The 12,354-nt window shown below is 57.5% G+C and overlaps 1 protein-coding gene across 3 annotated transcripts; it reads right to left on the bottom strand.

Annotated features, from left to right (window-relative positions):
- Positions 1–288: 288 nt before the first annotated feature.
- Positions 289–12,304, bottom strand: PRPF3 (pre-mRNA processing factor 3). Of its 3 annotated transcripts, none has more exons than XM_062016306.1 (16): positions 12,200–12,304; positions 10,519–10,710; positions 9,784–9,914; positions 6,490–6,636; positions 5,936–6,019; positions 5,628–5,848; positions 4,572–4,878; positions 3,791–3,957; positions 3,349–3,431; positions 2,726–2,869; positions 2,444–2,543; positions 1,960–2,073; positions 1,322–1,440; positions 870–953; positions 693–754; positions 289–548 (listed from the first exon to the last, which is right to left on the bottom strand). In XM_062016306.1, exons 2-16 carry the CDS (start codon positions 10,661–10,663, stop codon positions 402–404), a joined length of 2,055 nt encoding a protein of 684 aa, XP_061872290.1. In that variant the 5' UTR covers positions 10,664–10,710; positions 12,200–12,304; the 3' UTR covers positions 289–401. The 3 variants fall into 3 exon arrangements, with proteins under 3 accessions (XP_061872290.1, XP_061872291.1, XP_061872292.1); XM_062016307.1 differs by lacking the exon at positions 12,200–12,304 and adding an exon at positions 11,531–11,685; XM_062016308.1 differs by lacking the exons at positions 10,519–10,710; positions 12,200–12,304 and adding an exon at positions 7,952–8,047 and having other exon boundaries at positions 9,784–9,871.
- Positions 12,305–12,354: the final 50 nt, after the last annotated feature.

Below are 12,354 nucleotides of genomic sequence, written 5' to 3'. Positions count from 1 at the left end.
GGGGGATGGGGGGGGCGGAAAATCGGCCCTGAAAAAGGGCTTCGAGCTGTTAAAATAAACCGGCGCGGGGTGTAAATAACAACAAACAATCAGAGAAGTTGTAACTAAAAGAGAAGAGGCGGCTCGTGGCGCCGGCAGAGCGCTGGGGACACAAAACACCCGCTCCCCTCACAGCCCCGCTCCCGCCCTCAGCCGCTCCCCTCACAGCCCCCTCCCGCCCTCAGGTCCCCTCACATCCCCTCCCGCCCTCAGCCTCTCCCCTCAGCCCCAAACCAAGCGTAACCGGCGTCTGTTTTAAAAAATATGTCTTTAATGGGTGCACTGAGGAGAGCAAAGGGAGAAGGGGCTTGTCGAGAGCCGGAGGAGGGGGTGTGGTGTGAGGAGGGGGCCCCCTCCTTGCCTCAGTCTGTGGACTCCAGCACGGACTCGCTGAGGGCCAGGTCCCAGTAGTGCTCTGCACCGTGCTTCTTAAAGTGCTCCCGTGCCATGTTCTCCGTGGGGCACTGCTTAAACTTCATCTCCCCAAAGCTGCGGTCCTTGGCTGTGCCCTGAGAGGAGAAAAGGGACCTTTTCCAATCCAGCTCCAGGGGGGAAAGTGACGGGAAAAGTGGCTCCGAGGGACTCGGGGACGCCAGGGAGAAACGTCACTGCCAGGAGACACTGCCAGTGCCACAGCTCAGAGTCAGACTCACCTCCCAAACCAGAGAGCATTTGTTTGTTTTCTTCACAGACTCCTCGTCAGACTCCTCATCATCTGAAAGGAAACCAAACCCAGAGCCCCATGGATAAAGGCATTTCTTCAGTCCCCTGGGGGCAGAGGAAGAGCGGAGATACTGCCTCTCCTTCCCTGCACACAGCTCCCCACTCACCCTCTCCCTTCGTGTTCGATGTTTGCTCGTCCCATTTTATTCGGTGAAGCATCAGCCGTTTGAATTTCTTCTGTGCTTTTGGGCCTGGGGAAGAATTTGAGACGTTCACAAAATGTCCCTTAACTTCCAGTTTTTAAGGTGTTTCGAAAAAAGCAGCAGAAGCCAAATGACACCCACAAACCACTTCCCAGCAGCGTGCCTAGAAATGGAAAGGATGAGCCAGCACTAATGGGGATTAGCCAAGCGCTTCCCCTCGTGCTTTCCATGGCACTCGGCCACCTCGGCGTGTCCTGCTGCCAAACAGCCTCTTCCCTAACTCTCAGGGTTCCAAAGAGCCTCCTCTCACTTCCTTGTCCTTCCACAACCCTCAGCCAGCAATCCTCAGGGTTAATTTTTGCTAGAGGCAAAAGTGTTTTAAGGCCAGGCTGGGCCACTTGACTCCCCTCACTCACCTCCTTCTACCACCACCACGTTGACATCTTTGTGTAGAACGACCACTCCTGTTAGGTACAGCTGCCCAGCATTTGCCTCGATCTTGAACTTTTTGGCTGGATTGCTCAAGTTTCTGACCCTAAAAACAGGATAAAAAGGGAATAAAAACCAAACCCAAATGTTTGTGGCTGAACCAGAAGCACTGTCAGTGTCCCTGCTCTGCCTCGACTGCTCCAGCGTTCCCTCCTCCAGCTCCTCAGGGGCTTTCTCCCCACCTTGAGGTCATCAGCCAGCTCAGAGAGGCTGTGTCAGTCCTTTCCCATTCCCATTCCAGTCAGATGTTGAACATTTGTGCCAGGTGGGAAATGGCTCTGCTCAGCACCACCCTCAGCCCCAGCTCAAACCCTCCGAACTCAACATGAGTTTGTAGCCCTCGGCTGGAAGTGAGGGATGGGGACAGAGGGGATGGAAGTGTCTTTTGGGATGGTTTAATTGCTGCAGACAGTCTAATTTGGGCTGGTTTAATGGCTAGAGGATGAGGTTCCTTGATGCTGGGTGGGTGCACAGCTCTGCCAGTGAATGCTGCTCCTCTCTCCCAGCACATCTCTACAGGGCAGGTGTGTTCAGGCAGATGTGGAGGGAGGGAAGCAGCCCTCACCTGTACACAGCTATGTGAACTCCCTGGGAAACATCTTCTTTCAGTTTTTTGATCTTCTTTGCTTTCCTCTGCTCTGCTGTGAGCTTTCTGGCAGCGTTGGCTTCTTCATGAGCTCTGAGGGCAGAGAGAAGGGCAGTGATCAGCACACTGCAGCCTCACCCTGCTCTTCCCAACGTTCCACAGATCCCTACACGAGCTGCAGCTCCTGCCTGGCTGAAAACCACGTGGGTTGGGCTTTTCCTCCTGTCACCAGTCCAATTCAGCCTGAAAACAGTTGTTAGTAACAACAGTGTGGTGAGAAACTCCTTTGGTGCAGGGCAGGAGGCTGCTCTGCAGGGGTCACTGAGCCCCAGCTCACCCCAGGCCTCGGGGGGTCGGGTCAAGAGCAACATGTAGAAAATTCCACTGCTTCTGCTTCCCCACATCAGTCCTAAACCCATCTAGAAATGACCAACAGCCCCCTGGGGCACAAGGAGCCACCTACTTCTGTCTCTTTGCCATCTGTGCCCTGACGTGAGCTTCCACTTTGGTTGGGTCCTGAACAGCTTCTGTCCCCAGCACTCGCATCAGGTTGGAAATTCTTACTGCAAGGGAAAGGGAAGAGGAGCTGTGAGAGGCTCCTGTCAGCCCCAGCTCTGGGGCATCCCACAGAGGCTCCTGCAGGGCTCCCAGTGCTCTGCACACCCTGGGCCACTGATGCATGGCTCCTGGCTCTCACCAGCCCAGGGCTCTGCAGGCAGCTTGCCCACAGCAGCTGCTCCTTTACCTTTGGGCTCTGGTGGTGGCATCAGGCCCAGCCTGACTTTCTCTTGCAGCTCCTTCTGGGCTTCTCTCCGAGTCTGTCGCCGTAGTTTCTTCTGCTCTTTCTTGGTTAAATAGACCCCCAGAGTCACTGGTGTGTCACTGTCCACTGGGCACAGAAAAGCAGGGGAGAGAAACATCAACCTGCTTCTGAGGAACAGCAAAAACACTCCCTGCAAGCACAGTGCCCTGTTGCACCCACAAACCCCATCCTGAAGCCCTGCAGCCCAGCCAGATGTGGAGCCAGGGAAAGAGCTTTTGGTTTTGATTGTACTGAGAAGAAAAACTCTTTGGTGCTTATTTGATGTCCCTTCCTCAAGGCAAAAAGCTCAAAAGCCACCTATCAGAGGAGCTGGTGTCTGTGCTGCCACCCCAGTGAGTGCAGGGAGGGCCCATCCCTGGGAAAGCAAAGCCCTGGAAACACATTTTCTATCAAGTTTCCAAAAGCAGAGACTCTCCTGCCCCGTTCCAGCAGCTTCTGCAGAGATTTCAGACTTCTCTTTGCACAATTGCTTGTGCAGGGCTGATGCCCAAGGGAGGGGTCTGTCTCTGGTTTCACAGTGAAGTTGCCCAGAAGCAGGGCAGTACCTGGTGGGTTGAGCTGTGCCGGGTGCTCCACGAGGTTTGTGATCCCAAAGTACTCGTCTCTCTTGGAAGAGGTTCCACCTTTTCTAGAAAGGAGAGAGTTGGGCATCATTGCAAACCTCCCAGCCTGAATCTCCTGCCTTCCCTTCAACACAAGCCATGAAAGACCAAAGAGTAACACAACAGTTCCCAGGGGCCAGATGTGGGGGGGACAAGACGTGCACAAATCCCTCCCCCAAGGTGGAATCACACAGACCCCGGGTGCTGGGGGTGGGAAGGGCCCTGCAGAGCTGCCACAGCCCCAGCTCAAGCAGGTTCCCCTGGCTCAGGGGGCTCAGGAACATGTCCAGGGCGGTTTGGAAATCTCCTGAGGTGCCTCCACACCCTCCCTGGGCAGCCTGGGCCAGGGCTCCCTCACCCTCAGCTCCATTTGCGAGGTACTCACAGGTCCAGGCCGCTGGGGATGATGTAGGAGTCCCACCACTCAATCTCTGGGACCTCCCCCTCTTTCAGCTCTTTCTTGGGGGTAATAAGAGCCAACTTGGTGGAAGTGTGGATCCCTGTCTTCCTGGCAGCCTGGGAGATCTCTGCTTGCAGTTTTTCTAGTTGAGCCTGAGGATGAGGAGAGGGGAAGAAAAGGTCATCCCAAACCAGCAGAAGCTTCTGGAAAAGCACAAAGTGTGTGTGTGCCTCAAACCAACCGCCTGAGGGAGGCCACACGATGGCTTGAGCAGTTCACAAACCTGCCACACAGCTGCTTGTACTACTGAGCCTCCTTGGAGGAAGGAGGGACCATACCCATGGATTTTTCTGTCTAATGAAGCTCTTTCTCTCCCCTTCTCCTCAAGGGTTTGGGCCTTGTCCCAAGCTCCCTTCCAACCTCCAGCTCTCCCTCGTTGCTGCAGGGAGAGCTCTCAGCCAGAACATGCTCTGTTCTCTTTGGGCATTTGCACTCTTTTGTGTGTCCTCTCCCCAAAACTGAATCACTCAGTGCTGTCTCTCCTCAGGTGAAGCCTGGAAGAAAGCTCCTGTCCACAGCCACAGCCTGATTTGCATTTCCAGCTCCCTCTTCTCCCCAGTTGGCATCGGTGGGGAGACTCACTGAGCAGCCTCTGAGCCCAAAGCCAACAGCACACTCCCTTTCTGCATGTCTCAGGAGAGGAGAAGCCCACTCCCCTCCCCAGCCCAGCCCCTGTGCCTTTGGCACCCCCCTCCCCTCCCCATACCTTCGTCCGTAACCTCTGGGCAATCTTCTCAAATTTGCCTTTCTCGTGGAACTTGAAGGTGCGCTTCTGGCGCTGGGCCGGGGTGATGGACACCCGGGGGTCAAAGTAGGTGTTGGACTCCATATCCTCCGAGGGCTTCTCTTTCAGCTGCTGTTTGAACTGCTCCCTCTTCACAGCTCTGATGTTGGCTTTCAGGGTTGGCATCCTGTGAGTCAACTCAATCTCTTTGCCGCTCGCATCCACAGTCCGGCCTTGCTCGTCCAGGATCAGCGGCGTGGGCTTGGTCTGGTCCTTCAGCTCCACTTTCCTGGGGGAAGGGCAGACACACTGCACTCAGATGGGGGTTCCCCAGGGCTGGGCACTCCCCCAGCTCCCTGGGCAGCCTGGCACAGGGGTGACATCCTCTCAGGGAAGAAATTGTCCCTAATCTTCAAGTCAAACCTCCCCTGGAGGAACCTGAGGCCACTTCCTCTTGTCCTATTGCTCATCACTTGGGAGCAGAGACACATGAGGTAGCTGCAGAGTGCTCCTGTCTCCCCTCAGCCCCTTCTCCTCCAGGCTGAACACCCCCATCTCCTCCAGCCCCTCTGCACTGAGGGTGCCCTTGATCCCCAGATCAAGGATGCTGAACAGAGCAGGCCCCAGCACTGAGCCCTGGGAACACGCTGCTGACCACACACTGACTGGATTTCACTCCTTGCCCAGCTATCAGCCAGTTTCCCACCCAAGGCAGAGCATGTCCAACCCAAGCCCTGGGCAGCCACTTTCTCCAGGGGGATGTTGTGGGATCCTCCTGGGGGTTCCTCCCACAGCACAGTGGATTATTCCCCCAACAGCCTCCTCACGAGGCTGAACCTCATTGATCTCCACCCCCAGGAGAGACTCAGATCCCAGGGGCAGAAACTGGGAGTCTCTCCCAAGGAAGGAGTAACCTCCATTCCACTTCTTTCATCTCAAACGTATTCCCTCAGTAGCCAAAAAGCTGCTGTTGAGGAGAAACCCTTGGCCAGAGCCCGGCTGGGCCGTGAGGGCAGCAGCAGCCCCGCGGGTACTCACGGCGGCGCGATGCCCATGGCGTGCAGGTTGGCCAACCCCACCATGTTGGCATTGCCAATGAGCCCGGGCTTCAGGGCCAGCTGAGCCTGGATCCGGGCCTGCAGCTCTGCAGCCTTCCTGGCCTTCTCTATGGCATCATTCATGAAGGTGGCAGCCTGGGAGGGCTGGATGGTGTTGCCGATGGGCAGACGCTCCGACTGCGACGAGGAGGAAATCTTGGGCTGCAGACAGAGAAGGAAGGTTTGACACACGTCTGTCCCAGCCCCCCAGGGTCAGTGTGGTGCAGCTGAGGTGGGGCAGGAAGGTACCTGGGGTGTTGGAGGACTGATGAAACTCAGCTGCTTTTTCCTCTCCTCGATCTGCCGAGTGGCTGCCTCCATCATCTGTTTGATCTGGGGAAAGAAAATGGGACGGTGACTTCTTCTTCCCTCTACCAGAAGGAAAAGAGGGGCCTTCAGCACCAAAGAAAGGAGGGGCCCTCAGCACCAAGGAAAAGAGGGGCCCCCAGCACCCCTTTGCAGCTGCCAAGGCCTGTGAATCAGCTTAGCAAGAGCAGGATTGTGTCCAACTGCTCTAATCAACAACCTCCAGCTGCAGAGAAGGGATCCCCCAGTGCAGGTCTCTCCCAAAAGCATTTACTGCAGCTCCTGCCATGAGAAGATCCCAGCTTTCCCCTCCTCGTTAGCCTCGTGCACGAGGGGCAGCAAAACCCACGAACGTGGCCACGGCACCAGTCAACGAGGGACAGTCCAAAGCAATTTGCCCTTTGTATGCTCAGTTTGTGCTATGAATTAAACACCAAACCACGCTGGGATTGAGGGCACCAGCTGTGTTTTGGGGCTGAACTCCCCTGCAGACTGACCTGCAGCTTGGTCAGCATCCCAGGGCTCTCTGATGGGGGGCCTGGAATGACCTCGGGCTCATCCTCAACCTCCTCGAACCGCGGGATACGTCGCTTCTTGACACCAGAAGATTCCTTGGATACCTCAGAGTCATCTCCAAACACATCCTAAGGCACAGGGAGAGAAGGAGAAAGCTCTGGTTAAAAACAAAACAGTTCTCCTCACAGAGAGTGTTGTATGAAGATGAGGAACCAGCACAGGGATCAGATGAGGCGCTGGGTCCGAGTGTCCAGGGCAGCACTCACACGCTGCAGAGTTAATCCCCCCATGAAGCCTCTGCCCTGGGCCCCCACCACAGAAACAGCCCTGAGGATCCAGCCAGGAGTATGAAGGACAGGAGACAGCACAGGGATGTGCCTGAGTAAAAGCTGCCATCGTTCTCTCAGGCACTCAGAAAGGTTTTTGGCTCTGAGGAGATTGAAGGTCTCGCTCAGCTACACAGAGAGATGGGGAAAACCTGCCCATGAGCTGACCTGGATGGGCTGAGCTGCTCTCCATGTCCCCCACCAGCTTCAGAGGGGCTGCTGGAGGAAGCTGTGCTGTCCTACCATGGCCTTCACAAAAGCAGGATGCAGCCCCAGGGTGGGCTGGAAACTCTCAGAATCCCCTCACACCCCAGCCCAGATCCAGAGCTGTTGCCCCTAAACTGAGCTGCTCTGGGGAAGCACAGCTGGGAGAAAGCCAATGGCAGCCTGGGGGCATGAGGAGAGTGTGGGCAGCAGGGCCAGGGAGGTGCTGCCCCTCTGCTCTGCCATAGCTGGGGAGGCCTCAGCTGGAGTCCTGTGGCCAGGGCTGGGCTGCCCAGCTCAGGAGAGACAGGGAAGTGCTGCAGAGAGGCCAGTGCAGGGCTGCCAAGATGCTGAGGGGCTACAACATGTGTGTGAGGAGGAAAGGCTGCAGCCCTGGGGCTGTTGAGCCTGGGGAACAGAAGCCTGAGCTCAGGGGCACCTCAGCAATGCTGCTCAGTCCCTGCAGGGTGGGTGTCAGGGGGATGGGGCCAGTGTTTGGTGTGTGGTGCCCAGTGACAGGACAGGTGATGGATGTCAACTGGGACACAAACAGTTCCACTGGGACATGAGGTGAAACTTCGCTGTGAGGGTGAGTGAAGAGGGTGTGGAGGCTCCCTGAGCAAGAGGAACCTGCTTTAGCAGGGGCTGGGGCTGCAGCAGCTCTGCAGGGCTCTGCCCACCCTCAGCACTCTGGGAGAGCAGCAGAGCACCGACCACGCCGACAGACAGAGGCACAGCGTGAGGGTCACCGCGGCAAAAGGCAGGTGCCAAAGCTCCATTCAAGCTCAGCCCAGCTCGTGAGGTCGTGGTTTTCCTCGAGCCAGTGCCTGGGATGTGTTTGGGAGACTGGATTTCTCCATGGCACTTGTCATGTGTGTGTCAAGGTGTTATTGGAAAAGAAAATCATACACACCGGTTGAAAGCGTTAGGTGCAATCCCTTCTTCACTACAACGGGTCATATCCTACAAGGACACTTCCTCATCCAGACACAGGTACTTCTTGGAAAACCTACAAGTTCAAGAGAAAGGACTTGCCCATAGTATAAAGTGTGTAAACCATTAAGTTTTAGTTCCTGAAACTTCCCAAGCCAACGACCTGCCCCACAGGAGTTTAACCGAGGAGACAGACGGGAGGGCCGAGCCAAGAATCCATCCCCAGCTCCTTGCTACAGGATCCAAGTGTGCAAGTACAAAATTAACTCCCAAACCTGCACTGAGGTGGGGGGGAGGAAGGTCAGTCAGTGAGCCAAGAGCCTCACCGGGCCAGCTCGTGTTACAGCAGGGTCAGGGCAGATGAAGATCTGGATGGAGGAGCTCCAAGAATGGTAATTCCAGAGACAGAGGCTGATGAGCTGGCTCTGGGACCCCTGTGCCCATGCCAGGAGCTAAGAGAAGACAGGTCTGCTCTGCTGCTCCCCAGACCAGGTCTCAGAGCTGAAAACATGTCAGTGGATGCTTAACTAGAGAAGAACCACCTGATGCTGCACACCCAGCCCCATGCCTGCTGCCCTCTGCCACGAAGGAGATGAGAAGAGACGGTCTGAAAGTGGGCAAAAGGAAATGGGCTCCAGTTGCCCCAGGGGAGGGCGAGGTTGGAGCTGAGGTAGAACTGTTTCCCTGAGAAGGGTGTGAGCCCTGTGCCAGGCTGCCCAGGGAGCTGGGGGAGTGCCCAGCCCTGGAAGGATCCCAGAGCTGTGGGGCTGAGGTGCTGAGGGGTCAGTGCTGGGCTGGGCAGGGCTGGAACTGCAGCAGCTTGAAGGACTTTTCCAACCAAAGCAGCTCTGTGACTCTGTGGGCACAACCCAAACTCCACTCATGAAGAAAGGTGCATGAGTCCCCCCTGCCAGGCTCTAGCCACAACATACCATGTGGTCAGGGGACTGAGGACATCCCCATCTCTCTGCCAAGAGGTCAGAAGCCAGAGGGTGGAGGAGAGCAGCTGGGATGCACCAGCCCACCCAAAACCTCACCTTCTAACGGCCCTGGGGACATCAGATGGAAGGGGGTTTAACCTGGAGTCCTGGAGATAAAGCCTCAGCCAGGCAGTGGGAGACAAAGCAAGTTTCTGTCAGAAAGCAGGGAGTGGAGGCAGCTGTCTTCCAGCACATCTGAAGAGACCCAAATCCTCAGCCTCAGTGATCAGGGTGACCCTGTCAAGTGCTGACTAAAGCTGGCCCAGAGAGAACCTCCCAATAAAGCAAAAGGAAAGTTCCTCTGGCAGTGGGGAGCAGTGTGGAGAGTGGCCCCTTTGAACCTCTACCCATGAGGGATGGAAAAGAGTCCAGAAGATGGTGAGTGAAGCCTTCAAGAGAAGAGAGGAGGTGAGAACAGGCCGGGCTGGATGAGACTCCCACCGTCCCAGACACGAGAGCAATCAAACCCTGGCTGGGACTGACCTTGTGCTGTCTAAAAACCACCCTTGTTGGGCTCAGTGAGATGGGAAAGATGGAAGGAAAGAGAGAGATGCAGCACTGTGGAGTTCCCCTGGCAGAGATGGTCAAAGAAATCAAACCCCAGCGTCTCCACCTCGGCCGAGGAGAGAGCGAAGGGTGAAGCGAACCGCAGGGTAAAGGTCACACACTTCATCATGGCAAAGGGCCTTTTCTCTTGAACTGTAAGTGTTACAAGATGTACCTCTCTGGAAGAGGAAAGTGTGGCAGAGTCCCAGTGCTGCCTCCATGGCCACCAAACCACAGACAAAAGGATCAAACAGGAATTCCAAAGGCATCAATAATCAATAATCACCTTCAGCTCCCGCTTGCGGCTCCGGTCGCTGTTGGACTTGGAGTGCCTGGAGCTGCGCCCTTCCTCCACTGCCTCAAACAGCTTGTCCACAAAGCGCAGCGTGGAGTCATCCAGGAAGGGCTTGAGGTGGTCTGGAACACAGGAGGAGTTGTGTAAATCCCAGTGTCAGTGCCTGAGGTGAGGGGAAGGACTCACAGGGGCTTCTGCAGAGCAGGGAAACACTCGTCTGGGGGCACCTGAGCCCTGGGATGGGCACATCCTGCTGCCAGCAGCTTTGCACCCTGAATGCTTACAGGGAGGCCAAAGTCAGGGCTCTGAGAGGCCAAAGTCAGGGCTCTGAGGGGCCAAAACAAAAAGCAGCCCCAGGGTAAATTCTGGTTTGAAGGTGTTGGATCCTCTGTGTGTGGATTTGCTCAGACCCACCGAGTCAGAGCCCCATGTGTGCACACCTGACCCCAAGCCCAGGGGCTCACAAGGTGTTTGGGGTGTCCTGTGTTAGTTCTATAAACCTTGCTCACCACAACCCAGATCTCACACCCCCAAGGATGGTGTTTGCCCCCCTCAGACCCCACCAGCCACCCCTGGCCACAAAACCACAGCGACCTCGGCCCGGTCGAGTCTCCTGGGAACTGAGGGAGCAAATGAGGTTATTTCCAGGCCATCTGAGGCTCTGCTTGTGTTCAGCTTCTCCATCCAGGGCTCTGTCCCCCTCCAGGAGGAGCTGCAGGGACATACCTGCTGCTTTCTTCTTGTCCATGCCCTTCCCCACGCAGTTGAGGGCTGCAGTGACCACGGTGGGCTCTGAGAAGCCCAGGACTCGCTTCACTGTCTTCTCGATCCATGGTTTCAGCTCATCCAGCTCCCTTTTGGACAGAGACATCTCTGCCAGGGCCTCAGCTCAATGCTGCTTTTATGCTTTGCTTCTACCTGTGAACAAGAAAGCCACAAGGTGAGTAAAATGAAGCTGCTTTTGTCCGTGGTGAGAAAGCTCAGAAGTGGGGAAGGCTCTTGGAGAGCACTTTTGCTCCTTTGAGTTGAATTAGATGAGGAACTCAGGAAGAACAACCTGGGCAGTGAGGAGCCCAGAGCCTGGGCTGGCAAGATGCAGCAAAGGCCTCACAAAGGGAAATTATCCTCCTGCAACCCACTGGCAGCCTGGCACAGGGGTGACACCCCTCTCAGGGATGCAGTTCTGCCTCAGCTCCAACCTCAACCTCTCCTGGGGCAACTGGAGCCCATTCCCTCTTGTTCCTTGTGAGTAGAGCCTGACCCCCAGCTCTCTGCAGCCTCCTGAGAGTGCTCCTGTCTCCCCTCAGCCTCCTTTTCTCCAGGCTCAGCACCCTCATTCCCTCAGCCCCTGCCCAGCACCTTTGTGCCCCAGCTCCTCTGACACTCCAAAGCTCAAACCAGCACCAGAACCCCAAACACCCCATTTTCCAAGGCCAAAACTTCCCTCCATGGCACAGTCTGCACATGCCACAACCTCCAGCTCCACCCCCTCATCTGCTTTGAAAACCAAGTTTCCTTGAGCTGCAAACCGGAGAAAAAGCTCCTCAGGGAAACATGACTGAGCTCAGAGTTTGTTCCCTGCAGGGAAAGGCCTGTGGAGCCCAGACATCCCCAGGGGACTGTCACAGACACCCCTCAAACCCACTTCCTGACCCTGGGAACGAAGAGTCTGGGAGTAAATTCTAAAGAGGCATTTCCCAATGTCAGGGTCTGCAGAGAGCAGCTGAGAGCAGCAAACCTCCAGGTTAAAAGCAGTGAGGGGTTGTTCGTGCAGCTTCCCCAGCTCTGGAAGTCTCCACAACCTTCTGCTGCTTTATAGCAGGTTTCTGGGAGAAGAGCTACAGCAGCTCTGGAGACGTTACCCGTGTGTCAATACACACACCGGCACCGGGCAGCTCCGCCGCGTGCGGCCCTGGAGCAGCGGGAGCCCGGGGCCGCTGCTCCCGCCGCGCTTCCAGCGGCTTCCTCCGGGGCACGAACCGCGGCCGCAGCTGGGCCGCGCCGTGAGCGCTCACCCGCGGCTGCAGCCCCGGAGCAGCCGCCTCCGCGCCGCGGGACGCCGCCGGGACTCCCCGCACACGCTTCCCGCGGGGCCCGGGCGCCTCGCAGCCGGCCCCGCCTTCCCGTCCCTTCCCCCGCCGGTACCGGAGGCTCCATCCGGCCCGGCCCGGGAGCCGCCAGCGGGTCCCCGCCCCGGGAAGGCCCCAGGGGTGGCGGCTCCAGCGAGGCCGGTCCCGGGGCCGCCTCAGCCCCGTCGGTGCCGCCCGTCCGCCTCAGCCGCGGCCTCCCCGGTGCCCCCCCCAACTCCCCTCCGCCGCGGCCTCCCCGGGGCCCTTCCCCCGCCTCAGCCGCGCCCTCCCCCTCCCCCCCGACGTCCCGCTGGCTCCGTCCCGCCGCTTCCCCTCACCGGCGAGGCCCCGGGCAGGCCCCGGCCCGGTGCGGCGGCGGCGGCGGCCCCGGACGGTGACGGCACGTCGCGGCGGAAGCGGAAACGAGCACGCGCGGCGCCTGCGCGCGCTCCCGCCTGGCGCGGGGGATGCCGGGAAGGGGGAAGGACTGGGC

Source organism: Colius striatus, chromosome 29 (genome assembly GCF_028858725.1).
Source record: "Colius striatus isolate bColStr4 chromosome 29, bColStr4.1.hap1, whole genome shotgun sequence".
Lineage (NCBI taxonomy): Eukaryota > Metazoa > Chordata > Aves > Coliiformes > Coliidae > Colius > Colius striatus.
This window is presented reverse-complemented; position numbering and strand designations above follow the sequence as displayed.

Excerpts from the sequence above, each read along its gene's own strand:
- PRPF3 (XM_062016306.1), bottom strand. The coding sequence starts at position 10,663 with ATGTCTCTGTCCAAAAGGGAGCTGGATGAGCTGAAACCATGGATCGAG. Across the intron at positions 6,020-6,489 it reads GGATGCTGACCAAGCTGCAG|ATCAAACAGATGATGGAGGC; the intron begins GTCAGTCTGCAG and ends TTCTTTCCCCAG. Across the intron at positions 1,441-1,959 it reads GTTCACATAGCTGTGTACAG|GGTCAGAAACTTGAGCAATC; the intron begins GTGAGGGCTGCT and ends TCCTGTTTTTAG.